Below are 27,772 nucleotides of genomic sequence, written 5' to 3'. Positions count from 1 at the left end.
GTTCATTATTAAACTTTTCAGCTTCTATCAATTATGTGTATAATCAAAAGTAAAAAGTATCAGCGGTTACATTTTATTCGTCATTTTCCAGGTAAGTGGATAACTCCAAAATTCAGATGTTGACTTTAAAAGGAGGTGAAGGAACAGCTCAGAGTGTCTGCCTTGTGAAACCCGGGGGTATATGGTGCTTCTTAATATTTAGTATGGGTCTGTCTGCCTTAGATTTTTTGTTTGTGATTGTTGATGTGATGTTTTCACTTTGATTAAATAAAATCCATAGCAGGATACAGCTGGAGAAAATGTGAGGCAGAGAATGAGAATAGAGTCAGGGTGTCTTTCTTTCTCGGTGGCAGGGAAGCTGTGCTTGCAGCACGAGGATCTTGCAAAGAAGAGCATCCCGGCCCTGGTGCGGGAGCTGGAGGTGTGCGGGGATGTGGCCGTCCGCAACAACGTCGTCATCGTCCTGTGCGACCTCTGCGTCCGGTACACGGTCATGGTGGACAAGTACATCCCCAACATCTCTGTGTGTCTGAAGGACTCGGACCCCTTCATCCGCAAGCAGACCCTCTTCTTGCTCACTAACCTCCTGCAGGTGCGCATGAGGGCTCGCCGGGCCAGCTGCTCCTGTCTGGGGGTCTGAGCAGTGTAGGCGTCGGGCTGCACCGTAGTAGAGGCACAGGTATTTGCTCACGTGCAGTTTCACATACCACTCTTCTGACGTTCTGGACAGACGTTTAAACAGATTGATACTTCCTAATACTCCTTCTGAGTGTTTGTTCAGAGATCCCGTTGTGCAGGGTGAAGTTTGTTTTCACAAGTAAACAGCACATAGAGAAAAGCACGTATAGACGAGTAGGTCTGGTTCCGATTCTGTGAACGGTCGGTGTTCCCAGACGGACGTTCATCGTTTGTACAACGAGGACCCTTGTGCTTGCCCGGGTGACCTTGCAGACATGCTCCCAGAGCCTGCAGAGACATGTCTGCGTGGACAGAGCTCGAGAGCGCGTGTGTAGCCTGATGTGAGGGGAAAATGCTATTTGACCTTTAAGTGAGTTGTGTGTCTGTTCTGATGCGTCCATGCCCTCACTGTCTCGTGCGGGGTGCAGCCGCCTCCCCGCCTGCAGGGGCGCTGAGTCACGGTCGGGCTCTCCTGCCCACACTCTCCCATGTGTGCGCCCACGGCCCCAGGGACAGAGGGCTGTGTGCTCAGGCCCCTGTAAGCGTGAGCCTTTGTTCTCTCGAGCAGGAGGACTTCGTGAAGTGGAAGGGCTCCCTGTTCTTCCGGTTCGTCAGCACGCTGGTGGACCCGCACCCAGACATCGCCAGGTGAGTCTTTTTCCTCACGCCAGCCAGCCGAGTGATTGGCCTAGTTTCTGGAAAAGATCTCTTTTTCTTTAAAATTGGTTTAGAGTTGCGTTATTTAGGATTTAGTGAGCCTTTGGCAGTTGCCAGGAAATTAGCCGAATTTTAAAATGCTGAGCTGTGTAACAAAGCTTTAGTTTTCACATAAGTTTAAAAACAAAAAACAAAGAAGCCCTTGTCCAGATTGACCATCGAATAATCCCAGCACTGACCACATTTGCTGACACTTTGTTCTTCCAAACGGAGGAGTGAAGAGCAGTGTGAGCCTCTGTTGTGGTCAGCTGTCAGAGCAGAAACCAGTAACTGTTGACTTCTAGGCCAGTACAGTAAGAGTTCAGACTTTCTTCTAAGTGCAGAAACTGTAAGTAAGAAATTCTAGGGATTAACACAGAATTGCAGTGTGAAATCATATAGTTTACAAGGCTCCTTGGAAATGGGTGTTTCCCAAGAATTGGAAGGCAGGGGGACTGCCTTGCCACTGTTAATTCTTCCCCTTCTATAATTAAAGATTTATTTTCAAGGGGTTTAGAAATGATCTCACAGAATTTGCTAACCTTGATTATATTACATGAGTAATTCTTTTTAAAGCAAGTCTGCAGTTGGAAAATAGAAAGTTGAATGCATGGCAGAAGCTACCACAGTTGGGAAGAGGTCTTTACAGATTCATTAACTATAAATAGCATATAGTAATGGGTCCCTCTGGTTCTAAATATGGTCACCAGTGGTTTATTCTAGTCCCATGGAAGGATTTCTGTTCGGTTTCCTTTGGGTATGTTTTTCCAAGGAGAAACATTTTACATAGTAAACTGGTAGAAGGTTAACATCCTAATTAGCACGTCTAGAGTCAGAGAGGAAAAAGCTAAGGCTGCTATGCTTTCTTTTTCTGTGTATAATTGGGAAAGAGATGGGGCAGCTATGCCGTGCCCTCTCACCTTCCCCCTCTGCCCCAGGCCGGCCCTGCAGCCCGTGTGCCACGTGCGGCCCAGGAGCAGGCAGAAGCACCAGTGCTGGGGGGCTTTGGGAGGACACACCCGGGAGGGGAGGGTGGGTGTTTAACCTGCATGTTGGTGTCTTCCCCTTGCGTCAGCTCCTCCACGTGTATGTTACAGCCTTGTTCGCTCCGTAGACCACATGCAGGGCCTGTTCCACAGGTGATGAGAGCATGAGTCAGAAGGAAACTAGGACAGGCAGACATCTCCACTGTAGTGAGAAAACCAGTACTTCTGGTAACATTTTCTCCGTCCCCCTTAAATCTTTCCATTTTATCCCTGCGATCTGGATTTGTTTGAACCATGGTAAAAATGTGGAGCATGATTTGAAAAGGTTTGAAAAACTAAATCTGTCCTCTATTTTTAGGCCGAAGGTCAGGCCTATCTGCTTACTTTAAACACCTTAATTTTTCCATATGTATCTGCTAAGACAGCTCCTCCCAAGAGACTACAGCGGCAGAGCCCTGTGAATTTATTTTTGGTCCATGTGGTGGATTTCCTGGCAATTCTGGCATGAACAAAATTGCATGACGTTTTTTAAAATTAATTTTTATTGGAGTATAGTTGATTTACAATGTTGTGTTAGTTTCTGCTGTACAGCAAAGCAAATCAGTTATACGTATACGTATATCCACTCTTTTTTAGATTCTTTTCCCCTGTAGGTCATTAGAGAGTATTGAGTCGAGTTCCTGTGCTATACAGATCCTTAATAGTTATCTATTTTATATATAGTAGTATGTGTATGTCAAGCCCAAGCTCCCAGTTTACCCCTCCCCTCGTTTTCCCCCTTGGTAACCGTAAGTTTGTTTTCTACATCTGTGACTCTTTTGGTTTTGTAAATAAATTCATTTGTACCATTTTTTTTTGGTTCCACCTGTAAGTGATATCATGATATTTGTCTCTGTCTGGCTTACTTCAGTCAGTATGACAATCTCTAGGTCCATCCATGTTGCTGCAAATAGTGTTATTTCATTCTTTTTCATGGCTGAGTAATATTCCATTGTATATACGTACCACATCTTCGTCCATTGCTCTGTCCATGGACATTTAGGTTGCTTCCATGTCTTGGCTATTGTGACTAGTGCTACAGTGAACATTGGGGTGCCTTATCTTTTCGAATTATGGTTTTCTTGCACAACATTTTTAATTGGTCCCGTAAACCCCCAATATGAGGGCTACAAAATTGTATGACCTGTTTCCTCGTCTGTCCACTAGGTGGTGCCCGTGTAGCACAGCAGTCTGGGTGATGGCCAGGTGGCTGGTGGGCTGTTTCAGGGGAGCTGGGCAGATGCTCTGGGCATGCAAGAAGGCAGGGACCGGAGGGGTTTAAGGCAAGACGGTGACTACAGTGACGGGCCATGGAGATAGAGAAGGAAGTAAGGCAGAGATGGCTTGATTTGGGAGAAAAAGGAGGAATTGAGGATCCAGAGGGCTCCCTGCAGGACACGTGAGGGGATGAGGGAGTCAGAAAGCTTCATGGGTCGGCAGGTGAGGGTGGGTTGTCCGACCTCAGAAGTGGGGGCTCCGATGTTGTGACACACAGTCCTGGTGGGGGGCAGTCCCTGAGTCGATGAAGCCGGGGGACCAGGAGCCTGTGTGGATACTGAAAGGGCTCTGAGAGATTGTCCCAGGCCTTCTGGGCTGTTAGAACAAGTCCCACAGACTGGGCAGCCGATCAGCAGCAGGAACTGCCCCTCTGCATTTGGAGGTGGCGAGCGTGAGGTGAGGCGCTTCCAGAGAGCACACCTCTCACCCTGTCCTCACAGCACCACGTCTTCACGTGGCAGAAGGGAAGGAGGGACTCGGGCTGCGTCTATAAGACGCTCACCCCATCGGTGAGAGCTCTGCCCTCGTGACCCAGTCACCTCCCAAAGGCCCTTCTCCTAATACCACCCCCTCGGGGGCTTGGTTTCCAACATAGGAATTCGGGGGGATACAAACTGGGATTCAGACCATAGCAGCGATGTTGGGGTTTGGAATGGAGAAAACCAGGAAGTACTTACCAAGTGGTCAAAACAGGCGCGTGGCAGGAGCGTCCAGAAGAAAGGCTGAGCCTCATGTGAGCCTGGTGGAGGATGTGGTTTCTCACCAGCAGCCTGCCCAGGGCTTCAAGCCCACACCAGGGCTTGAACCCATGTCCCCTGCATTGGCACGTGGATTCTTAACCACTGTGCCACCAGGGAAGTCCCTAAACTGTGGAATTTATTTGCACAGTTGTTTAAGCTGGTTATTCACCAGGGTGCTTGCCCATCAGTCACCACCTGTACATGTTCTTGACCTAAAGTGAGTAGATGAGCATTTGACATCAAATGGAAGCCTAAAGCAGCCCGTCTTCTCGCAGAAGCATCACTGGATTCTGTCTGGTTGTACGTATTCATAGGAATGACTTCCAAGTCTGGCAGCTGCGAAAACCCTTGAAGGGTTAACTGTCATCGGATACCTCAGGGGTGAAGTCAGGTTGTTTCTTGGGGATGTTTTTGCTTGTTTAGTGGTTTTCTCCATTCGTGGTCACTGCTGGTTTAGCAGAGTGACCCTGTCAGGAAAGCCCCTCCTCTGACCCTGTGGCCTCCGCCTCCAGCCTGCTTTCAGAGGCTGAGCAGGTTTGTGTGGAGTGGACTGAGGGCACTTAACGGCGCTCAGGCCTCCTCCCCAGGGAACTCCCTTTGGTAGGTAGAGTTTTCGCTGCTCTGTGGTTGCAGGGCGTCAGGGTGAACAGTCGGAGGGTTGCTGTTGGCAGCAGGTCACGTCACTGTCGAGATCTCTGACCTGCGTCCTCTGACTCGTAGTGGGTGTGTGTGCTGTGAACAGACTGAGTTTATCCTTAGCTTGAAGGAGAGCATCGGGGGAAGGGGCTCTCCTGGGATCCTGCGCGTCCCAAGGCCAAGAGCAAAGTGCTCAGACTGCTTGTTGCTGCTCCTCCCCCCAGGAGCGGCGGGGCTCCTGTCGGGTGGAAGTTCCACTGAGCTTGAACTGATGGGTCTGGCCGGTGTGACCGGATCAGAGCCAGCCTCCACTGCCTCGGGTTGACCCCCAAGCGGAGGCCAGGCCTGGGCGTTCGCTCGCCTGTCCGCGTGTGCCTGCTTTGGGGTCGTGGGCGCTGGGCCTTATGTGTCCCTCTTAAGCCTGGGTCGAGCGGCTGCCACCTGTGGCAGGTCCTTGTCCTGCTTACCCGAACTAACCTCTTGTGCTTAATCCCGGTGCTCGAGAAGGTTCAGAGTTCAATTGGGGTGAGAGGGTGAGGTTCACTCGTGGTGGTCGTTGCCAGCGGGTCCGCCTGAAGGAGCGGTTTTGGCGGTGGGGTGGGGGGGGAGTCCCACATGTGAGGTGTAGCTGAGTGACAGTGGCCTGTGAGCTTTGCAGGGAGAGCTGGTGGTGAGACCGGGGTTCACAGGGCAGGATGGGCCAAGGAGCCGAGTGACAGGAGTGCAGCTGTCGCCCACCCTCTCCACGGTCCCCTCTGTTGCAGGGTCTTGGTGTGACTTAGAGGCTGTCTTCCGGTAGCACACGGTCCCCTGTCCCCTTCTCCGCAGCACTGGGAAGTTCTGCCTGGCCCACCTCCTGCTGAAGAGGAACCCTGCCATGTTTTTCCAGCACTTCATCGAGTGCATCTTCCACTTCAGCAGCTACGAGAAGCACGAGAAGTACAACCGGTTCCCCCAGTCGGAGAGGTCAGCGCCGCCGGGGCGGAGTGTGGGGAGACGGGCAGCATCACCTCCTGGGCGTGCGGGTGGCTCCAGCTGCCGTTGGAAGTGAATTCCTCTCGGCCTCGCCCATGGGCAGTGCTCAGAGGGTCCTGTTCTGCCCTAGAGAGAAGCGGCTGTTCTCACTGAAGGGGAAGACAAACAAGGAGAAGCGGATGAAAATCTACAAGTTCCTTCTGGAGCACTTCACAGACGAGCAGCGGTTCAACATCACTTCCAAAATCTGCCTGAGCATCCTGGGTAGGACCGGCCGGCGTGGGGGATGAGACATGTGTGAAGGACCCAGCTCCCCTGCAGCCAGGGCCCCTTATGTCCTTGGCCGTCAGGTGTGCCGTGCAGGCCGATGGACCACCGGCTGTGCATCCCCCCTTGCCCCGCCCCCGGCAGCGTCTCTCAGAAGCCCATCTCTGCTTCCTCCAGCGTGCTTTGCCGACGGCGTCCTGCCCCTGGACATGGAAGCCAGCGAGCTTCTTTCGGACGCGTTCGAGGTGCTCAGCTCAAAGGAGATCAAGCTGCTGGCGATGAGGGCTAAACCGGACAAGGACCAGCTCGTGGAGGAGGAGGACCTGGCCCTGGCCAATGTGGTCATGCAGGAGGCGCAGAAGAAGCTCATCTCCCAGGTGAGTGTGCTACTTCCTGAAGGGGCCTGTACGACCCCCGTCCCGAGTTCCGGGTGTCTGCCAAGGCCCCGCCTCATTCTTCCCATTGGCCTCAATGCTCACCTGAGGGGTGCTGTTCTCCACCTGTGCCTGTGGCTCCAGTGGCTTCCGCAAGCCTGGACCTGCGAGCCTGTGGCCTGGCCGTGCTGTGGGCATCTCAGGCAGAATTGGTCATCTCTCCCTCCTACGTGTCTCTCTCATCGTGGTTCCCGGGGGCTCTGTTGTGGAGAAGGGCACCTTTATCTGCCAAGTTACCCTAAAGGGAGCCTGAGTCTGGCAGGCTAGGCACAGAGCCTAGCTTGGCTGATGCGTGTGAGGATTGGGATTCGAACAACATCTGTGGTGCTCACCAGGCCCAGGTTCTGGTACCGAGCCTGCATCGCCACCTGAGCCCTGAAGCCTTCTGAGCCCAAAGGAGTGGACTTTGGTCACATCCAGTGTGTCCCCAGGTCTTGTCCATTCATCCCACAAATCTGTCTGTCTCACGTTCCCACTAGCTCCGCATTTATTTAACCTGTACCATTTTCATCTCGTTTCTTTTTGTTCTGGGCTGTGCACCGCCTTGCTGCCAGGGTAATCTTTCTTAGTGCAGATTTGATCTTTTTATTCTCCTGCTTAAAATAGACTGAGGCAGAGAGGGGGAGCAGGGCACTTTTGGGGCCATGGATCGTGGGTGATTATCTAGATGCAGTGTTGGTTACTTAGCATATACTTGTGCCAAAACTCGTTCATCTGTTCACATAACACGGGCAAATGTTGTGGTATGTAAGTTACACCTCATCAATGATATCTTTAATAAGTTGGTTGGTGGCTTCCTGTCACCTTCTGGATAAAATCCCAATTCTTCTTCAAGGCACACAGAAGTCCTGTGTGCACAGCACGCCCTTCCCTCCACGCCTCCTCCCATCCCTCCAGTCTGCTGACTCTTGGCCTCTGTGGAGATGTGCTCTCCTGCCCTGTGCCTTTGTGTGCTGCCGTTTCTGCCCAAGGTGCCCTGTGCCACCCCGTCCTCCCCTCCTGCCACCCAATCCCTACACGTCCCCAAGGTTTTCCCTGATACACATCCCGCCCTGCTCCTTCCCTCTTAGGCATCCCTCTTCCAAAGTCCCTTGACACCTGCCACTCGTCACCTAGCCACACATTGTAATGCACAGCCTGGCCTAGAAGTAACTTGAAGGCAAGGGTTCTTGGCCTCATTTCTGTAGCCCTGGAGGTTAGCCTTGTGTCTGGTAGAGAGAAGGTGTTGGATGATATTTGTGGAGTGAACGCGTTTAAGCCATTTTTTAAGGCTGTCCCTGTACTTAGCCTCTGCTCAGACTCATCTTTATTAAATTATTTATTCCTCTAGTCTTTGCCCTCCTGTTTCAAGAACTCTGATAAGATTTTTTAGAAATTAGTGGATTACAAGTAAGGAACATATACTAGTGACTTTAAATGAGGAAAAGAATAATTTTCAGATTCAGAATGACAGTCTTGCATATGTGGGCTACTGTAATGAGTTATTTTTAATTCTAAGAGATTTAGTGCAGACCTTTGTGGTTAGTGATTGTTCTTGGTGAAGACTGCGAAGGCACTGTGTAAAATACCCAGCACGTTCTAAATGTGTGCAGAGTTACAGAGGGGGACACGCAAACCGTCTCCAGGCCCGGCCCCTCCCACATCGCCCTCCCACCTGCAGGCACGTGATGTCCCCAGTCCCAGGGAGGATGTTGAGAGGAGGGGCCCGGTGAGGAGCCAGGGGTCCGTGGTGGGTTGTGGGGAGGTTTGGAGCTTGTGTCAAGTTCTTCATTCAGTTGTCCCTTGAGCAGTGTAGGGGCTGGGGCACCGACACCCCGCTCTTCCCACGTAGTTGAAAATCTCTAACTTACAGACAGGGGTTGTTCAAGGGTTAACTGTAATTCTAGTTTCTTTTTCTTGTTTAGAAATAAGAATAGTACTTGTCTGCATCCTGCTTTACAAAGCCCTCTGAGCGTTTTGAGGTAATGGTTTTACAGTCTCCCCGGCTGAGGTGGCGTTCCTCTCCAATCCCCAGAATCATATCAAAGATAAAAAGTAAACTTAGGTCGCGTATGAGATCGGCCACGCAGGCAGAACTAGGCTGAGGGAAAGTCTTTGTCTTTCAGAACTTTGTGCATCTCAAACAGTCTTCGTTTGTGTTACCACAGGTTCAGAAGAGGAATTTCATAGAAAATATTATTCCAATTATCATCTCCCTGAAGTCTGTACTAGAGAAGAATAAGATCCCAGCTCTGCGGGAACTCATGCACTATCTCAGGGTAAAGTCGGCCTTGGGATTTGTGGTTGGTGCCACGCCCCTGTTGGTTACTCAGGGTGTCTTGCAGTCCTTACCGTGGGTGCATCCGGGCTTGGAGCTGTGCCCCAGGCCGGCCTCTGACTCGGGGGGAAGACAGATTGACTCCGCAGGTTCCTCAGAAGCTGGTCCTGCCCTTTTCGGGCAGTTGAGTCTTGTGTCCTTGCTGACAATTACATTCAGTTTTGAAGCTTCTCAGCTGTGGCTACAAGGAGAGCCCTCGTCTTAGTTCACTCGCGTGGGATAAAGTGGAAATGCTCATCGTTTAATTCAGGACTCTTACCTCCAACGCTGTCTCTGGGTTCCCAGTCGGGAGATGCTGCCCAGAGCAGTGGCTTCGGGGCGTCCTGACCCTGGTCTATGCAGTGGGGCACGCATACATGCAGAGCGGACATAAATGAGGCCTCAGGCCTCTCTGCAGAATCTTTCAATTAGAAAGAAATGCAGCATTTTTTTCCTTTTTGTTTACACTAGGCTATTTTCTTCCTCAAAAAATGCTAAGCATTTTTTTCCAAAAAGGGCGCTGAAAAATTAGATTGAATAATGATTTTTCAAATATCTCTTTATCCTACCGAAGTGAAGGTGGGAAAGACAGGCTGACTGTGGAGAAAATGAGGACTTCAGGTCACTCATGTTTTTTTTGCCCTGCTAAACCTCAGAGAGGAATAAAAAGAGCTTAGGTCCTAGGTAGACTCCTTAAACACACGAGGAAAGTAAGTCCCCGTTTCTGAGCACACGCCGAGCACGGCCACACGGCTTGAACCGAGGAGGGTGGCACGGCTTCGTGTGGGCCCCATCGGAGCAGCTCCCGCAGTCCTCTCCTCCACCTGGGAGCCTTGGGGCGGCTGGAGGACTGGGCGGGTCTCATCCCCTAATGTGGGGCCACAGTAGATCTTTTCTCCCTCCAACATGTTAGGGAAAATGGTTTCTTCCTTAAGGCAGAGAGGCTGGGTCCTGGCATCCGTCCTTAAGACCTGAGAGCATCCTCGCCCTGATGTGCTCATAGCCTCTGTCAGGATGTACAGATGGCTCCGAGCCGCAGCTACATCCCCTGAGAAAGCCAGCGTGGACAGCCCCCCGTGGCCGGCTCCAGCCAGGACACTGTGTGTTGCCCGCTCCCCAGCCTCTGGCTGAGATTCCTGAGGGGCTGCCTCGTGGCACCACAAGACCCTTTGAACTGGTGGTGACCCAGAGCCGAGCCAGCCTGCCCAGATACACCTCCACCCCCATCCAGCTGTCAGGGCAGTTCTGTGCCCTGTGACGGGCTGCATAGGCTAAGAATGGGGGTTCCGGGTTACCTGGCAGATATGTGGGAAGCGCCCAGGGGCTCGGGCCTGCTCGTGTGGCCAGTGCAGTGCAGCCGGCCCTTCCTGGGCAGATACGTCAGGTTCACTCGTCAGTCGATGTAGTGGGACCGCCTGGTCTCGGCATGCTCCTGTTGTTGATGATGTCATGTGGGAGAGCTCACTCACTCATTCGAGAGAATGCTCATGGACGCCTTGGGTCTGTTTTAGGAGGTGATGCAGGATTACCGAGATGAAATCAAGGATTTCTTCGCGGTTGACAAGCAGCTGGCCTCAGAGCTCGAGTACGACATGAAACGGTACCAGGAGCAGCTGGCCCAGGAACAGGAGCTGGCGAGGCAGGCCAATACAGACAGGGCGGCCGCGAGCGCCCAGGGGGCGCAGGCCGGGCAGGTGAGTGGGCGGCCCCTCTCCATCTGCTCCCTGCCACCCGCCTCCCCAGCATGTCCCAGCATGCACTTGTGAGCGCGGTCGTCTGAACGAGGCCCTGGGGTGGCTGGAGGCCTGAGGGTGTCTCAGTGTTCCCGTGTCCCGTGGACAGCATCGCCAAGGGCCTTCTCTCCGGTCGCCCCCGCCCATCTGGAAAGTCCTGAGTCCCGGTGTGGGGAGTGTGCAAGTTCCCGGAGAGCGAGGACCCTGCTGAGGGTCCTTGCTCTTTGATGGCAGAGAACCTGGTCTCCCCCGCAGCCCCCTCGGGCTGAGCTTCTCTCCCAGAATCCCTGACAGCCCTGTGAGTGCCATGCCAGGCAGCTGCCGGTGGCGTGGGTCTGAGACGGAACTGCTCAGAGGTGTAAACATTTCTTGACGTTAAGTGTTGGAAGATACATAGTCTTAATTTCTCTTCTGCGACAGGTTGTTCCGAGTTTGGAAATGCCAGCTCCTGCCGGCCGAGAAAATGGCACCGTGGGCACCGCCGCCAGCCAGGCGTCCGCATCCAGGCCCCATGCTGCCCACACGCCTGCACCTCTGTCCCTGGACACTGGGCCACTGAAGAGGCTGGTGCCCAAAGCCAGGTGTGCAGGGCCGAGTCACCATGTCCCCAAAGGCACCTCCCAGGTCACCCTGAGCATTGTTTGCATGTTGGCGCAGATTGGGTCTGAGGGAGGATGAGGGCGCGTCTCACCTCTGTGCTTCACTGGTGTCTTTGCGACAACAGGCCCATGTCTCCGAGCACCATCGCCATCCTGAATTCCGTCAAGAAGGCCGTGGAGTCGAGCGGCCGGAGCGTGGGGCTGCCACCCTTCACCATGTGTCCCGAGGGCCCAGGCGAGCCCACTGAGCGCGGTGAGTCCACCGGGCGGCTCCAGGGCTCTCGGAGACCCGGGCCCCCTTCTCCTTCCCCATCAAAGCATTTCTGTTTGTTGTCTTTAAACAAGGGACTTTGGGGACTTGGGGTCACAGGGAGTAAAACAATCCTGTTTATGATGGAGGATCTGGAGAATGGGGTGATGTGGAGACCCAGCCGTAGCGGTGAGGTGTGTGTGTGGTTTTGTGTATGCAGTTGTGGTGGAGGTTGCGTGGCTTTGTAACTGTCCTGTACACAATCCCACGACCAAAGCAACACGAGGAGGGCTTCCCGTCACCCTTCTGCAGTGCCTTGGCAGCCATGACGTGTTGCTCACCTGCCCGTTCCTGGAAATGTAGGTTTTCTCAACGTTTTGAAACAAGTCACATCACAAAGAACATCCTGGACCATACAGTCTTGTATGTGTGTGATCTTTAGGATTAACCCCCCTGAACGTCTTTAACCTTTTGATGGTCAAACTGTCGTCTCCAGTTTCCCTCAGTGACATCCCTGCCGTGGCCCATGAGAGCCCAGGTCCTACAGAGAAACACTGTTTCATAATTTTCCACTTTCTCTGCTGAGCTTTTTTTTTTTTTTTGCGGTACGCGGGCCTCTCACTGTTGTGGCCTCTCCCGTTGCGGAGCCCAGGCTCCGGACGCGCAGGCTCAGCGGCCATGGCTCACGGGCCCAGCTGCTCCGCAGCATGTGGGATCTTCCCTGACTGGGGCACGAACCCGTGTCCCCTGCATCGGCAGGCGGACTCTCAACCACTGTGCCACCGGGGAAGCCCTCTGCTGAGCTTTATAGACGCAAAATTTTCATTTTCATTGCCACTTGTTTGAATCTCAGTGAGAAAAGGCCATTGTTTCTCGTGTTTGTAATTTATTTGTATCTTTCTGAATTACCTCTTTAAAAGAATACTTTATTTGGGACAATAAGTGTGTTGTGTAGTTCGCAAGTGTTTTTTCTCATTGGAATGTTTTGTCTCTGGGGCTGTTTGGGTTTTCGGAGAGGTAACGCTCTCCCATTTCATCCCAGTGTCCTCGCAGGGCTTGGAGCAGGAGTCCAGCGGAGCTCTTGACCTCATAACTAAACGGGCGATCAGCACCCCTGACCGTAAGTGGTTCGCGGGGACGAGCCGTTCTCCTGACTCTGCGGCAGGTACCGCGTGTGCGGGGGTCGCAGCAGAGCTGCTTCAGCCACGTCGCGGGGCATCAGGTCAGACTGGGCACAGCTGACCGCTGAGCTCTTCCAGGTGCTTTTACACCTGGTGACTCCTCAGGTGGCCAACACCTCAGGCCACCCGCTTCAGGGGCCAGGCGTCAGCGCTTGCGGCACTGCGCGGCACTGCGGGCTGCCTGAGTGGGCTGAGGCCTCCCCTGCCGGCCGTGAGGAGAGCCTGTGTCCTCTCTCTCCCACTGGGAGGTTTTTCTAATGTCCCGTGCTTTTCTTCTATTTAAAAATAGAGGTGAGTTAGAAGTGTGTTTATTCCTATCACTTGTTTTATATATAGCCTATTATCTCAAAACCCATAAAAACCGTTGAGAAAATTACTGCAGTATGAAGAAACTCTGCCTGTCCAGAGTCTGTAGTATGTTTGCAAGGCCCCGCCTGGCGTGGCCCATGGGCCTCTGCCCATCTTCCGCCACCTGCCCCTGGCTCTGCACCCCAGGGTGGGCAGTCCTCCCAAGGGTGCAGGAGCCCCGCTCTCCTGGCGTCCACGTCCTGGGGCCCCTCCCCCAGCCATCACCCCTTCACTTCCAGAAGAAGCCCTGTTTGACCCTCAGAGTGGATGAGGTGCCCCTGGCACCACACTTGCAAGTCCTTCACCGTCCGTCTGGCTTTGGTTTGTAACTGTTTGCTCTCCACCACGTCTGGGGGTGCTGTCCGGGCCTGGACGGCGAGGGCTGCGAGCTGGCGGGACGAGAGGTCAGGTGGTGGCCGAGCTGGGCAAGGACTTGGGTGCTTCTCTCCGGCCCTACTGCTTTCTCGGCACTGGTCCTAGGCGTTATTACAGGAGGAGCGGAACACGCCGTTCCCCGTGGTGTCGAGGCCTCAGGGCATTGGGCCATCGTGCAGTCGTGCTCCGTCAGCGGGCACTTACTGGGCACCTGCTGTGTTCTTGCGCCTTGCCTGGTGGTTCTGTTACCTGTGAGCTCTTAGAATACTTAACGGGTTAGAGATGATTTTCATCCATCGTCCTGTGAAGGGAGATTAATGGATGAACAGAACTCCTACCCCACCCCTCCCCAGATGATGCCTGAATCGTGACAGCTTTTGTCATGAAGAGCAGGGGTGATTGGGGTCTAATGTTACGTATGTAAAAAGCCACCCTTTTCGAGCAGAGAGTGCGGTGTATGCTCTGTGCTCCTGTCTTGGCCGTTCGGTGCCAGATGCTGTGGGAGGGAGTGCATTTCCCGTCCTCTGCTTGTCCCCAGTCCCTGCTCTGTCCTGGCCGCACGTGCCCCTCACAGGAGGCCCGGCTGCTGCCACTCGGATTTGCACTGGAAGTGAGACTACTTCTCGAGTCTCTTGAATGTAAAATTCCTGGGGCTCTCTCCTCACACTGAACCAGAAAGAAATGCTGGAAGGTTTCCTCCTAGCTCTCCCTCCTCTGAGAATTACCAGATAACTTAAGAAGCCCACGTTCTGCCTTCTCTGGTTTATGTACCGGTTCTGTCACCACTTCTCAGGTGGGGTGACCATGGGGAAGTGGTCTCGGCTGCACTCGGTGTGGACATGGCATTCTGCTGAGTGGAAATGAGGGATTTTCAGAGCCAGATTTTAACTGAAAATGGGGGGAGGCGGCGGGTAGCAAGTTCCTCTTAGGCTGTAAGTCAGTGGCGAAGGTGCTGCTGCCTGGACGCGCCAGGATGTGCGGGTAGGGGGTTCAGAGCCCCCGGGGGCCCAGGGTCTGGACAGCAGCGGTGGAAACATACCCTGCTGCTGCCTGTTAAGGGGGCGCGAGAGGCTCCTGGGCCCACGGCACCACGGATGCAGTGACGCTAGCCAGCCACGGCGCAGGGGATGCCCAGAGCCTGGCCGTCCTGGCGCGTGCGGTGACAGCGTGCCTACCGGGTACGGGGTGGGGGCGTCTCAGGGGCAGTGGGGGCCGGGCCCCCTGAGCACGGAGCCACCGGGGTGCACACGCGGATCTGGGCAGATTTGCCTCTGGGGATGGGGGGACCCAGGTAGTAAATGACAGTCGTGGTTCAGTGTTTTCAGCACTTACCTTGTACCGAGTACTGTGTTAAGGACTTAACACAAGTGATCTCATTCAAACCTGGCAGTTCTTCTCAGGGAGGTGCATGGGTTTTCCCTTTAGAGATTAAGAAACTCGAGGTTCCCAGAGTAGCTCACACAACCGGTGGGACGCAGAGCCCAAGTCTGACCAAGGTGGGAGGGGAGGTGGCAGGCGAGGGGACATCCGGGGTAGCAGCAGGGCTGCAGTGACCAGAGGGAGGGAGCAGGGCAGCATCTTCAGGGGACTCTGGAGCAGTGACAGGAAGAGCAGGGGGCTCTGCAGGGGGATCTGAGCTGCGGGTGGGGCCTCAGGCACGACAAGTGGCCGTCGAGAAGCCAAGGCTGTGCGCGCCGGTGCTCGGAGGGCGGTCAGGCCAGCGGTCTGGTCCTGCAGGGTGGCCCGATGATGGAGGCTGGGCTTGGGCACCGCGTGGGCCTGGGTGGACCCGTAGCAAGACCCGCATCTGACCTTGTTCAGTTTCTCTCCCTGAAGGCCTTCGCTAACCCTCCACTGACTCTCCCCTCCACCCAGGGACCATCCAGAATGTCACGTTTGGAGCGGGACTCAGCTACATCAGCTCACCCCGGACACCCTTTCCCGTCAGAGGCCACTCCCCCCCGGCCAGGTCCACGAGCCGTGCCGGCACCCCAGGAAGTCTGGGGGTGTCGGAGGCCCCGGGCCAGGGGGACAACGTTCTTTGTCTGTCGCTGCCCGACATGCCGTAAGTTCCCCGGCCCCTGCCCAGAGGTGTTCCTGTTGGGAGGCGGGGAGCTGTCCCACCCCAGGTGACACGCCTATTCCCCCCAGGCCCCCGCAGCCCCCGCAGTGGAACGTGACATCTCCCGCCAGAGGAAAGGACAGCGCAGCCCCCAGGAGGTCACGCCGCAAGGCCCCCCTGAAAACAGCCAACTGACCACTGTGCCCCCGGCCCCAGACGCTTCCACTGTGAGCAAAGGGCTCGCCTGTGAGTCCAGCGCCGCCCAGCTTTTCACCTGTGTGGTTGTGTGTGGTTGGTCAACCTTTTCAGTTTCTCCTTATGAAATACCTGGTTGAAAAGTGTAAAATACTAGAGAAATGCCTTAAGCATTTAATACTGTAACTTTACTCCAGATGGAAGGAGGCTGCCAGAGGGCGGCTTCCCACTCTGCTTCTCCAGGGACCCTTGCTGGACTGGAGGTCCTGCTCTTGCAGAAAGGCCTCCTTCCCTGGCTTCTCCCCGCCGTGGCTTGTGACCCTCTTTTCCCGACTTCTGCCAGCCTGTGTCACATGCTAATTGTGTGCAATAAACCGAGAATTTGTGAATTTAAAAAGACTTGGACGATACCCAGTCCCTTCTCACAAGCGCTGTTCTGGTCCATAAAGAGCACAGTCCTGAGCTTTCTCTTCTATAGTCAAGCTTCTGGTAGCTGGTTTCAGTTCTTTACACTAAGTACATAGTTTGCCGTATCTGATGTCAAAATCTTGATGGTCATATTTTTTCTATTCTTATTTATAAATTGCAGACTTTTAAAGCTTTTTCAAATGAATAAAAGTATGAGTACAGCCTTCGAGTATTTTTAGTGCAGGGCTTTAATTGGTAGTCACTTAATTGACATAAAGTGTTTAAGAACCCAAATCTTCCCCGTTAGGGAAAAAGGACTCAATCTGTCTTTAACGTCCAGGTCCTCTGCCCCTGCCTCTGTCTTTCTCCTCACAGCAGACATCTTAGCATAGACTACAAGTCTCTGCTTAAGAAAACCCTCTGTGTTCCTCACCTGGAGCAACAGCAGCGCTGATGACATGCGCGTAGTCCGCTAAGGGCTGTTCCCACAGGAGAGTGGCCTTAGGTTCCTCTGTTGGCGCCATCAGGTAACCTTAAAACACTTGTATGTGCGTGTTTTGTCCAAGAATGACAAGAAATTTGGTTGGTTCACATCTTAATCCCAGTTCTACAGAAGTAAAAGCACAGGGTTGCTGTTTGCGTGTCCTGCACGTGACGGGGTGGTGGGATGAGAGGGTGGATGTCGTCATGACCCCCCAGCTCCCGTGTGTGTTGACAACGCACGCACGGAGTCAGTCAGAGGGCTGCCCCTAAGCAAATACCCTCACCTCCGTCCAGCACTTCAAACCTAGGGCCATGCCTGACATGACACAGGAAGGACAGAAATGAAGAGACCAAGCTGCTTTTTTTTTTTTAGAAGCTTTTATAAATGAGGTTTAAGAAATACCAACTCACAGGTGTGTTAGTAGCACAGGTCTGTGGCACTGTGTACAGCTGCAGCCACACCAAGGCCCCAGCAGCCCACGTGGCCTCACGTCTCCAGCAACGTTTACATCTTAAAATCACTCGATGCTCCTTTTCTGTCTGCATTTTTACAGTGACGGGCAGCAACCTCCCAGACCCCACACTCACTCCTCTCTCCTCCGTCAGAGCCAGAGCCAGGTCACATGGCACCGGGGCGGAGGTTTTAGGGTACAAGAAGACTACCCCATCACTAGGACAACCGAGGAGGAGGCTGGAGCTGCCCCCACAGGCGGAAGGGCCCTACCCTTCTCCACCCAGAGGAGCTGAAGATGAAGGGACAATCTTAGGTCTGTCTGCGCTCTCAAGACACAGATGGAAGAAGTCAGGCACCCCAGCATGACGAGGTGCTGCCCTCTGCTGCTGCCAATACTCCATGACAGAGCGTTCACACGACTCAGAAAAGAAAGGGCAACGGAAGTCTCAAGTATTCAAGTAAGACACTGAAAGTTTCATCCCAAGATGACTATGTTCTTCTACATAAAAACCATCCTGTAACACAGAGTCGGAGGCATCCTTCTGAGAAGCTCCTTGGTCCCAAGGGCTTCACGCTGAGTTAACACAGCGGCGTGTCTGAGGCTAAGAACAAAGGGTGCTGTTCCTGACGCCCCCACAAAGCAGGCAGCATGTGGGGCACGATCAGGAAGTTGCCTTTGACTCAGGCACACACTTTGCCCATCGTCAGTCGGACCGTCGCCGGCCGCCCTTCCTGCTGTTCTTCAGAGGCTGGCCTCGCGACCCTGCACAACAGCTTCCTGTGCGACGAGACAGAACCTGCGCTGTCTTTGTGGCAGAGAGGGACAGTGGGGTTCATTGTCTTTAACAGATTTGATTTCAAAACTGCCTTTGGCCCTGGACCGTCGTATGAACTACACAAGTAAGTAAAATGAATTTAAAAGCCAGACAGCAGGGCTGCTGTTTCCTGAGCCATCTTCAGCCAAAAACCTCTGTCCCAGGGAAGCCAGGCTGGGGTGCCACACCGAGGACCCCGCCCTTGCCGCCGTCCTGGGTTGACCCACGTGGTACGTGAATGGCACCCTTAGGTAGGGATGATCCACGCACGGCCAGCGTCGGACAAGGGTGGGCTCAGGAGCCAACGCTACTCCGAGCAGGTGTGCGGCCCCACCCCGGGCACCAACCAGCACGGTCTGCACACCGCGTCTGTGGGTCTGGGGCAGAGGTGGTCTGAGGAGCCCAAGGAAGAGGCAGCTTGAAGCCAACCCCGAGAGCCCCTCATGTCTCTTCTGGAGAGACGCAAACAGACCAAGACAGTACTCAACGGGAATTTTCTTAAAGGTTTCCTAAGCACGAGGAACACTGAGTGGTGTTTCCAATTGAACAGGAGTAGCTTGGGCTCCTGCCTTAAGTTGAACTTTTAAAAAAAGAGGTTATTTAACATTGTATGACAACTTATTTACAGTTTAAATAGAAATTTTCAATAATCAAAATACATCTTTAGCAAAAATTTAGAATGTAAAATTTTATAAAATACCCATAGAAAAGCAGAACATAGTATCAGTACCATTTCAGATTTAGCAGAAGATGAAGGTCTTCCTTCAACACTGGGACCCGCCATGGATGAGCAGGGTTCCTACAGGTAAGAAGATTCCCTCCTTCTAACAAGCAATTTACCTTCCTGATTTGGACTGTTGTTATAAAATGCTGACCCAAAAAGATTCCCCAAGATGGACACTAGGACAGTGACAGCAAAGCCTCAGGATGAAGTGGCCTGACCACTTGGCCCCTGGCTCACAGGCCACCGGGAAGCCAGGTCACTGCAGCTGAGGCTCATGCCTTGACCCCCTCTGCCAGCCCTTCGATACCAATGCCGGCGCCACCTGCCACGGAGCAGATCACCATGCCTCCCGGGCCCTTGGCGCCCGCCCTGAGGCCACCCAGGCCCCGATGGGGTCGGCCTCGAGAACCCGGTCACTTTTTGGCCTTGTGACTGTGCCCATCTTGAGGAAAACTCTTTTATTCGTGTGGCTTGTTAAAAAGTAAGAAAGGAGTAGTGGTCAACTTTGGCCAAAACAAAAAGCTTTCGTGCGCGTGTCCAGCCCCGTCTGGCTCCCCTCGGCAGGGCTGCTCCCAGCAGGGTCCCCCGTGGAGGTATCCACGTGTGCGTGTGGCTGTGCTGCCATCTAGATCACGAACGAGGACTTGTGTCTGAAGTCGCCCTGCAAGGCCAACACTGGGTTAAAGGGCAGCCCGCGGCCATGCAGGGCCCAGCGTGTGGTGGGAAGGGAGCCTGACACCGCTTCCCCACAGCGTGCTCTGAGGAGAGGCCGCGAGGCCTGTGGACTGAGTGCCCCGCGAGCGCACAGTCAGGGGAAGGGCTGAGGGCTCGCACTTCGGACGTGACTCAGAAATCTCTTCTACGGACCTGCTTGGTTCTCAGGGGAATGTCATCTTCCCTGCTTGGGACACTGCAGCCTCTAGGCTGCCTTACCTCGTCGTCCGTCCTGATGTAGTTAACTCCATCTGGCTTCCCTGGGTTCTTGTAGCTGAAACAGAGGGGAGCCGAGTGACCACCGGTGGACCACAGAAATGCCCACTGGAGCTTTGTGCAGGTAGGACAGGCTCACCTTTCCCCGTTCTGCTTGTTGTTGATGAAGTAGCCACGTCTGTAGGCACAGCAGATGCCCACTGTGATCAGGGCCAGTACAGTCAGGACAACCAGGACTCCCCCAATAATCCCGCCGATGTTGAGGTCATCTGGAGAAGAGAAGGGGTCAGAAGACGCGGCCTGCTGCCCCTGCCCCTCCCGGCCCGGAACACCTCCGCCCACAGGCCACGACACCCACCCCCTGCGCCAAAGCCGTGTGGCACTGCCTGCGGGGCATAACAATCATCTGGGGACATTATTACTGGACGACATGGTTATACTACAAAGACAGCTAGGAGCCAGGGTCATAAGGCAGAAAAAATTCTCCCTTGTCTAGTACAGCGTTCTTGAATGTGAGTGCACTGTTATTTAAAAATAAGTCTTTGAAATTTTGATTTCATAACGTCAGTTCCCAAGCTCTATCCGTAGAGAGTCCAGAGGTCTGGGGCAAAGCCCAGGAATCTTCCTCCTGCCGAGAGCAGCTTCCCAAATCTGACAGCAGCCAGAAGAGTCGCCTGGAGGCTGACTCCACAGGTGAGGGGGGCCCTGAAGTCTAACGCCGTCCTGCCCTCAACCCCCCCTTAGAGCCAACACCCCCAGAGAAAGAAGCACCTGAACAGGGCAGAATTACTGGGGCTAAACCCTGGGTTTCAGCTTACTGCAAAACGGTTAAACTTGATACATTTCTGGAGAACCTTGTATCTCGACAATTCTATCAGTTACCAAAGAAATGGAGTTCATGGAACGTCGTTAAGAGTTACAAGATGAGGAGAGGACCAGCGTGTCCGTCCTCCAGCTGCTCCTTGGTGCGTCCTTGCCTCCTCCCACTGGACCCGGGCAGAGCCCGTGTGCCCGCGCAGCGGGGGTCACAGCTGAAGGGCACCCACCGGCCTGCAGGGCAAGGCTCGGCAGAGACACTCACACGCTTCCATGTCCTGCTCCTCGCAGCGGGCTGAGCCCGCATCGTTGGAGGCGATGCAGTAGTACTGGCCCGAGTCCTCCTTGTGGATGGCGCTGAACACCTGTTTGGGGACTGGGAGTGAATGGGGACCCGACAACAGGGCTTGGTGCACAGTGAGCCCCCTCCATGCCAGGGGCACCAGAGCCGGCAGCAGCCGGGCTTCACGTGCCCGTGACTCCAACCCACTGCCTCCTCACTCCCCACCACAGGGTCATCCACGAACATCTGTGTGTCTCTAGAAGGACTTTTTAAAAGTCGTGCCCACGACACCACGACCGTGCTGAACGCAGCCAGCAGTTCCTCAACATCAGACGTGTGGCCAGGGAGCAAGTCCCAGATGCCTCCCGACTCTGCCCCGAGGACAGCACCGGCCAGGCCACCTATGCCCTCCTCAGTCACTGTCCCCCCCTTGGCTCTGCCCCCTTACAACTTTTCTGTCTGTAAAGGGAGGGCAGGGTCCCCAATGTGCGGGGCTCAAAGCTGCTGTCTCGTAAAGTTTACTGTCTCTTAATAACTGCTCTTCCCACGACACAGACGTGCGCACCCGCCCCCCTTCTGAGAGACCTTACCAGGGTGCCCGTGTCAGGGTTGAAGAGGAAAGAGGAGTTTCGGAACCGGGGGTTGGCCCTGGAATCTGTGGGCAGCGGCACGTCGTTGCGGTACCAGCTGTAATGCGGCCGGGGGTAGCCCTCGCCCTCCTGGCAGGTCAGCGTGGCCGCCTTGCCCACAGGCACAGCCCTTGGCACCCTGCACACGGGGGGCACCGGCTTCACTGCAGGAGAAGCACGGCAGGGGTTACGGTCAGCAACAGGGCCCTGTTCTTACCACGGCCCACAATGAACCTGCTCCAAAAACAAGAGAGCCAGCCAGGCTCCAGACGCTGCGTTGCGGGCAGGCCCGCTCCCCCGCAGCTCGCGCTGCCTGTGGTTGCCCCCGTAGGTGACCCCCCAGCGTTCCCAGTGCCTCCACCCCCTCTAGCAGGTGGACAGAAGAAGCAGAAGCTCCCCTTCTCTCCTCACCTCCAACCCAACGCAGGCAGCCTGAGCTTCCTCTTCCCCACCCTGCCCCGCCAAGCGCCACACCCTCGGGGACGTGACCGTAGAAGCAAAGGAAGGAAGGAAGCTGGTCTTCTCCCCACAGGCAGGCGCGTGAGCCGAGGGCAGGGGCCACCACCCCACGTGCACCCGCACCTTGCACAGTTAACTCGATGACAATCTCATCAATCTCCTTGCGGTCGTGCCGAGCAACCACCTCGCAGCGGTAAAGGGCTGAGTCCGTCCGGGTCACATTCCAGATCTTCAGAGAGGTTTTCCCCAGCAGTTCTGCACGGCCGGCCAGGTCTCCTGTACAGAAGACAGGGCACTGAGGGGCTCTTTACAGACAGCTCTGCTGCTTGAAGGAGGAGGTTCTGGGGCCATCTCTGGTGCCTCGGCAGGAAAACTACAACTGGCTCGTCTCCGTTCCTGTGAGAATGCCGAGCGCCAAGGGAGTGCCTGGGCTGTAAGAGGACTTGGCCGTGTGTCTCTGTTGTTAAGGCAAGGGCCTCCTTTCCTTTTCATCATTCCCAGAAAGGGTTCCCCATTAAAAGAGAAAACAAGTCAAACAACATTAAAAGACAAACAGCTTCCACAAATGGTACTGGGACACCTGGGTACCCACATGCAAGAGAATGACATGGACCCCCTACCTCACACCACACACCACACAAACCTTGCTGCACAAGCTGAAACAAACACTTAGGAAAAAACAGAGACGTGAATAACCATGACCTTGGACTAGACAGTGATCTCTTAGGTCACCAAAAGCACAAGCCCACAAACACAAAGTTATATCGGCCCTCACGAGCCTTTCATAACAAATTAAAAACTTTTGTGCTTCAAAGGACAGAAGCAAGTAAGAAGACAATCTGCTGACTGGGAGAAAATCATAGATCTGGGCTGAGAGAGGACTTGGCCATGTGTCTCTGTTGTTAAGGCAAGGGCCTCCTTTCCTTTTCATCATTCCCAGAAAGGGTTCCCCATTAAAAGAGAAAACAAGTCAAACAACATTAAAAGACAAACAGCTTCCACAAATGGTACTGGGACACCTGGGTACCCACATGCAAGAGAATGACATGGACCCCTACCTCACACCACACACCACACAAACCTTGCTGCACAAGCTGAAACAAACACTTAGGAAAAAACAGAGACGTGAATAACCATGACCTTGGACTAGACAGTGATCTCTTAGGTCACCAAAAGCACAAGCCCACAAACACAAAGTTATATCGGCCCTCACGAGCCTTTCATAACAAATTAAAAACTTTTGTGCTTCAAAGGACAGAAGCAAGTAAGAAGACAATCTGCTGACTGGGAGAAAATCATAGATCTGGCAAAGGACTAGTATACAGAACGTATGAAAATTCGCAATTCAACAAATAACCTAATTAAAAATGGACAAAGGATTTGAGTAGACATTTCTCCAAAAAGATAGACAAATAGCCAATAAGCACGTGAAAAGATTCTCAACATCATTAGCTGTCAGGGAAATGCAAGTCAGAACCACAACGAGATACCACTTCACACCCCCTAGGATGACTGGAATCAAAACAATGGATAATCTCAAGCGTTACTGAGGATGCGGGGAAACACACAGCCAAGGGAACGTAAAATCGTCCAGCCGCTGTGGAAAAGAGCGTGGCAGTTTCTCAAAAAACTGAACATGTGATACCACATGACCCCACAATCGTGCTCCTGCTAATTATCCCCAAGAAGTGAAAAATTACGTTGGCACCAAAACCTGTACAATGTTTATGAACATTATTGATAATAGCCCAAAATGGAAACACCCCAAATGTACAGCAGTTGATGAAATGCGGCATATCTATAATGGAATATTATTCATCGATAGAAAGAAGAACCGGGACTTTCCTGGTGGTCCAGTGGTTAAGAATCCGCCTTCCAGTGCAGGGGACATGGGTTCAATCTCTGGTCAGGGAACTAAGATCCCGCATGCCGCGGGGCAATTAAGCCTGTGCTCTCTAAAGCCCGTGCACCACAACTAAAGATCCCACGTGCCGCAATGAATATCCCACGTGCTGCAACTAAGACCCGACAAGGCCAAATAAATATATATATTTTTAAAAAGAACAAAGTACAGACACTTGCTACAACATGGATGAACCTTGAAAACGATGCACTAAGTGAAAGAAGCCAGGACCAAATATTGTATGATTCCATTTATAGGAAGCATCCAGGACAGGCAAACCCACCAAGTGGATTAGTGGCTGCCAGGCTGGGGAAGAAGGGACACGGTTTCTTTTGGGGGCGGGGATGTGCTGGAATCTGACAGTGACGGCCACACGACTTTGCTGAATGTACTAACCACCAACTACACGCTTCAAAACAGTGAGTTTCATGCCATGTGAATTACTGTGTCTCAATTAAAACATTTTTAAAGCATAAAGGACACAGTAACTCTTTAAGAAGCACAAAGAACCCGGGCACTGACAAATAGGGGAAGAGTTAGAAAAGAAAATGACACAAAAATTAGAAACGAATTTACTAAACCTGCTAATTGGTGACAAGTCTAGGAAGGATTTACCACTCGTGATGGAAACGGCAAAATGCTTTTGCTAAGAGAACGAACGTTTCTGACGGCGTTTTCTAGTGGGAAGGTTCGTCATCCAGGCACCAGCAGGGGTCAGAGCGTCCACCGTGTGGGAAACAAGTAAACGCAAACCCACCAGGCGCTGGCGGCACAGCCCTGCCCTAGGCAAGGCCTCCCTCCAGGCCTCTGTTTTGTGTGGCAATTTCTGGGGGGGAAGAAACAGAAAGTTGCTTAAGAACATTCCCACTCCGTCAGGGCTTATCCAGAACAGCCTGATGAAGCTGCCAGAGAAAACCGATTTGTTTCCTGAGAATAGCATTGCCATCTCTTCGTAAACCAGAGGTGGGAGGATACTGGTGGGCAAACAGAACTGTTTCTAAAAGCCCATGACCCCCGATGATGTGGAGGACCTGAGGAAGAAAGGCCGTAATTTCAGGTTGATGGTGCAAAGCCTCCACCCCTTCCCTAAAACCCCCACTGTCATATTCTCAGAGGGATCGGGGCTGCCCACCTCTGCAGCTGCGCTGACTCTTCCATCCGCCTGCTTTCCCCCGGGGCGGCCCCCTCCTGCCATCACAACCCCCCACCCCGTCCACACTACCCTGACCCCCTCCTGGCCTCTGCAGAAGAATCCTGAACTGGGCCCTGCTCTCAGCTGTGCCCACCACCAGCCCCATCTCTAAAGCATCAGTGGGACCACATCACGCCCCTCCTGAGGCCTTCCAAGCGCCATCCACCTCGTGTCTGCCCTCCCCTGCTGGGCCAAGAGCCAGCGGTCCCTCCAAGAAGCTCCCTGCGCTTCCATGTCTTTCTGCCCCACGTGCTCGTGGCCCAGCACCTCCCTGCAACCCGTACCCTGCCCTCCGCATGGTGCGCTCAGCACCCAGGTGTGTACAGTGGGTGCTGCTGTCCCCCTGCTGTTCCATACTGTCCTACTAATGAAGTCACTTATAAAGTCGTGGGTCACGATAGGGAGATGGCCTCGGAGAATGCTCACTCAGATACCTCGAAGCTACGGCTGTGCGTGGACTAAAATCCTAACTGATTACGTGATGTTTACTGAAGCAGGGTCACATACACTATGCTCACTACTTTTGCATGTTGGGAGGTTCCATACACTATTCTCACTACTTTTGCATGTTGACTTTTCCATATGTAAAACAAGACAGAACACCAATCCTGGCTACAGATGCAGGTCCAGTTAGAGCAAAGTCTTGGCCACAAGTGCATGCCTGGGCCTTCTGTACAAACCAGAGGACCACAGGATCATACCCTGAATTTTGTTGTCAAAAAACACATATGTGGTTTGTTCATCTTGGATTTTCTTCCACTCAATCCTGGGGTCATTTGTCTGTGAATCCGTAATGATACAAGATAGTTCCACACCTAATGAGCAAGGGAAGAAAGAGAACTGTCAGTGAATGTGGAACAATTTTAGGTTCACTTGTATACCCAGACCCTGCAAGCTATATGTATATTTAGGTCTGTCGTGTAGATTAAAAATCTAGCTAGCTCCAGGCTCCAAGAGACTTTAGTTTTAGCTAGAAAAACAATATAGATGATTAGCAAAGACTTTTATTAAAGAGAGCACACGTTCCCCCTAATACTCTGCTCGTATATAAGAACGTTCTTGGTTGTGTAAACGCAAAGCCAGGCCAGGAATCAGGTTTCAGCCAACAGAAAGCCTGCAGACTTGGCCGCGGGCTGCTGAAGCAGTGCTTCGCTCACACGTGCACATCAGATGGCTGCTGGGGAGCCAGCCACCCCCAAGCCTCTTGGGCAGGACACATCCGTGTGTGTCTATCCTGCATCGGCTGCCAGATCACCAAGTGGTGCCCCTTTGCCTAAACCCTTCCTTGGACTTACTTTCAAATTCCTGTACCACTGGGTTTCGGTTGCTGGATTTGAGATTCACAGCCCCTATCAAGCAGCCTGAGGGAAAAAAGAAAAGTAAAATCAGAGACAACGCGACACTAAAAGAGCAGAGAACCCACACTTGACATCAGACTTTCCCTTTTTTTCCCTTCATGGCGGCTACAGTCACGAACCACAGAGGATGTCAAATGTCATGTTCCAAAACAAAGTCTCTTAGATACAGCAGGGTGACTGCTTTCTGAGTCTGCCCTTCACTGGAAGGAACCCAGGAGAAAGAGAATTCTCAGAGTGAACTTTCCTTCTTAGTCCCAGAACAAAGCCTCTAGAACTTCCAAGACCTTCCTCTAAGAATGTACTTTTTAAAAAAGGATTGTAAGAGAGAGCTACACAACAGACTGGACAACCCAGAAGAAATGGACAAATTCTTAGAATCATACAACTTTCTAAGACTGAATCGTGAAGAAAGAAAATCCAAATAGCTCACTAGTAAGGAGACTGAAGCAGTAACCAAGAGCTCCCCCCAAACAGAAGTCCAGGACCAGTCAGCTTCACTGGTAGATCCTACCAAACATTCGAAGATTTGATACCTGTCCTTCTCAAACTATCCCCCAAAACTGAAGAGGACAGAACACTTCCTAACTCATTTTTCAAGGCCAACATTACCCTGATACCAAAACCAGACAAAGATAACACACAAAAAGAAAATTATCTCTGATGAACATAGATGCAAAAATTCTCAACAAAATATTAGCAAACTGAATACAACAATACATTAAAAAGATCACACACCATGAACAAGTGGGACTTATCCCAGGGATGCAAGGATGGTTCAACATCCACAAATCAATGAACATGACACACCACATTAACAAAATGAAGGATAAAAACCATATGAGCATCTCAGATGCAGAAAGAACATTTCACAAGGTTCAACACCTATTTATGACAAAACTCTCAAAAAATGGGTATAGAAGGAAGCTCAACATAATAAAGGCCACAAATGACAAACCCACAGCTAACATCACACTCTACAGCAAGGGTCCCCAACCTCCGGGCCGTGGACCGGTAGGCCTGTTAGGAACCAGGCCACATAGCACGAGGTAAACGGCGGGCAAGCAACCGAAGCTTCATCTTCCACTCCCTATCGCTCACATTGCCGCCTGACTGCCACTCACATTACTGCCTAAACCATCCCCCCACCCCCATTCTGAGGAAAAACTGTCTTCCATGAAACCAGTCCCTGGTGCCAAAAAGGTTGGGGACCACTGCTCTACAGTGAAAAACTAAAAGCTTTCTTTTACAACTGGGAACAAGGTAAGGATGCCCACTCTCACCACTCCTATTCAACACAGGAAGTCCTAGCCAGAGCAATTAGCCATGAAAAGAAAATTAAAACATCCGGGGACTTCCCTGGTGGCCCAGTGGTTAAGAATCCGCCTGCCAACGCAGGGGAAACAGGTTTGATCCCTGGTCCGGGAAGATCCACGTACCATGGAGCATCTAAGCCCATGTGCCACAACTACCAAGCCTGTGCTCTAGAGCCCATGAGTCACAACTACAGAGCCCACGCGCTCTAGGGCCTGTGCTCCGCAACAGGAGAAGCC

General features: G+C 52.8%; 2 protein-coding genes across 5 annotated transcripts in view; one reads left to right on the top strand and one right to left on the bottom strand.

Moving 5' to 3' along the window:
* Window positions 1-16,721, top strand: part of NCAPD3 (non-SMC condensin II complex subunit D3) — a 57,259-nt gene extending 40,538 nt beyond the window's left edge. For 2 of the 3 annotated variants that reach the window (XM_024756875.1, XM_024756877.1), the window contains exons 23-34: window positions 354-592; window positions 1,247-1,326; window positions 5,882-6,019; window positions 6,159-6,292; window positions 6,473-6,672; window positions 8,877-8,987; window positions 10,537-10,719; window positions 11,179-11,339; window positions 11,483-11,610; window positions 12,650-12,727; window positions 15,387-15,576; window positions 15,663-16,341. In XM_024756875.1, coding sequence (XP_024612643.1) covers window positions 354-592; window positions 1,247-1,326; window positions 5,882-6,019; window positions 6,159-6,292; window positions 6,473-6,672; window positions 8,877-8,987; window positions 10,537-10,719; window positions 11,179-11,339; window positions 11,483-11,610; window positions 12,650-12,727; window positions 15,387-15,576; window positions 15,663-15,768 — 1,748 coding nt within the window. In that variant the 3' untranslated portion in view covers window positions 15,769-16,341. Of the gene's footprint in view, window positions 1-353; window positions 593-1,246; window positions 1,327-5,881; window positions 6,020-6,158; window positions 6,293-6,472; window positions 6,673-8,876; window positions 8,988-10,536; window positions 10,720-11,178; window positions 11,340-11,482; window positions 11,611-12,649; window positions 12,728-15,386; window positions 15,577-15,662; window positions 16,342-16,551 lie in introns of those variants that run through there. The other variant, XM_024756876.1, reaches the window with a different exon arrangement.
* A 308-nt stretch (window positions 16,722-17,029) lies between these two features.
* The window catches only part of JAM3 (junctional adhesion molecule 3), a 59,746-nt gene continuing 49,003 nt past the window's right edge, over window positions 17,030-27,772 (bottom strand). Inside the window, exons 2-9 of one of the 2 annotated variants that reach the window (XM_024756834.1) lie at window positions 26,160-26,225; window positions 25,566-25,679; window positions 21,893-22,045; window positions 21,272-21,474; window positions 20,664-20,763; window positions 19,722-19,851; window positions 19,586-19,640; window positions 17,030-19,313 (exon numbers count right to left, since the gene is read on the bottom strand). In XM_024756834.1, the coding sequence (XP_024612602.1) occupies window positions 19,278-19,313; window positions 19,586-19,640; window positions 19,722-19,851; window positions 20,664-20,763; window positions 21,272-21,474; window positions 21,893-22,045; window positions 25,566-25,679; window positions 26,160-26,225 (857 nt within the window). In that variant the 3' untranslated portion in view covers window positions 17,030-19,277. Of the gene's footprint in view, window positions 19,314-19,498; window positions 19,641-19,721; window positions 19,852-20,663; window positions 20,764-21,271; window positions 21,475-21,892; window positions 22,046-25,565; window positions 25,680-26,159; window positions 26,226-27,772 lie in introns of those variants that run through there. The other variant, XM_024756833.1, reaches the window with a different exon arrangement.

The sequence above is a fragment of the Neophocaena asiaeorientalis genome, unplaced genomic scaffold (genome assembly GCF_003031525.2).
Source record: "Neophocaena asiaeorientalis asiaeorientalis breed wild unplaced genomic scaffold, Neophocaena_asiaeorientalis_V1.1 scaffold424, whole genome shotgun sequence".
Taxonomy (NCBI): domain Eukaryota; kingdom Metazoa; phylum Chordata; class Mammalia; order Artiodactyla; family Phocoenidae; genus Neophocaena; species Neophocaena asiaeorientalis.
Note: the sequence above shows the minus strand (reverse complement) of the source record. Positions and strands in the feature narration are given on the sequence as shown.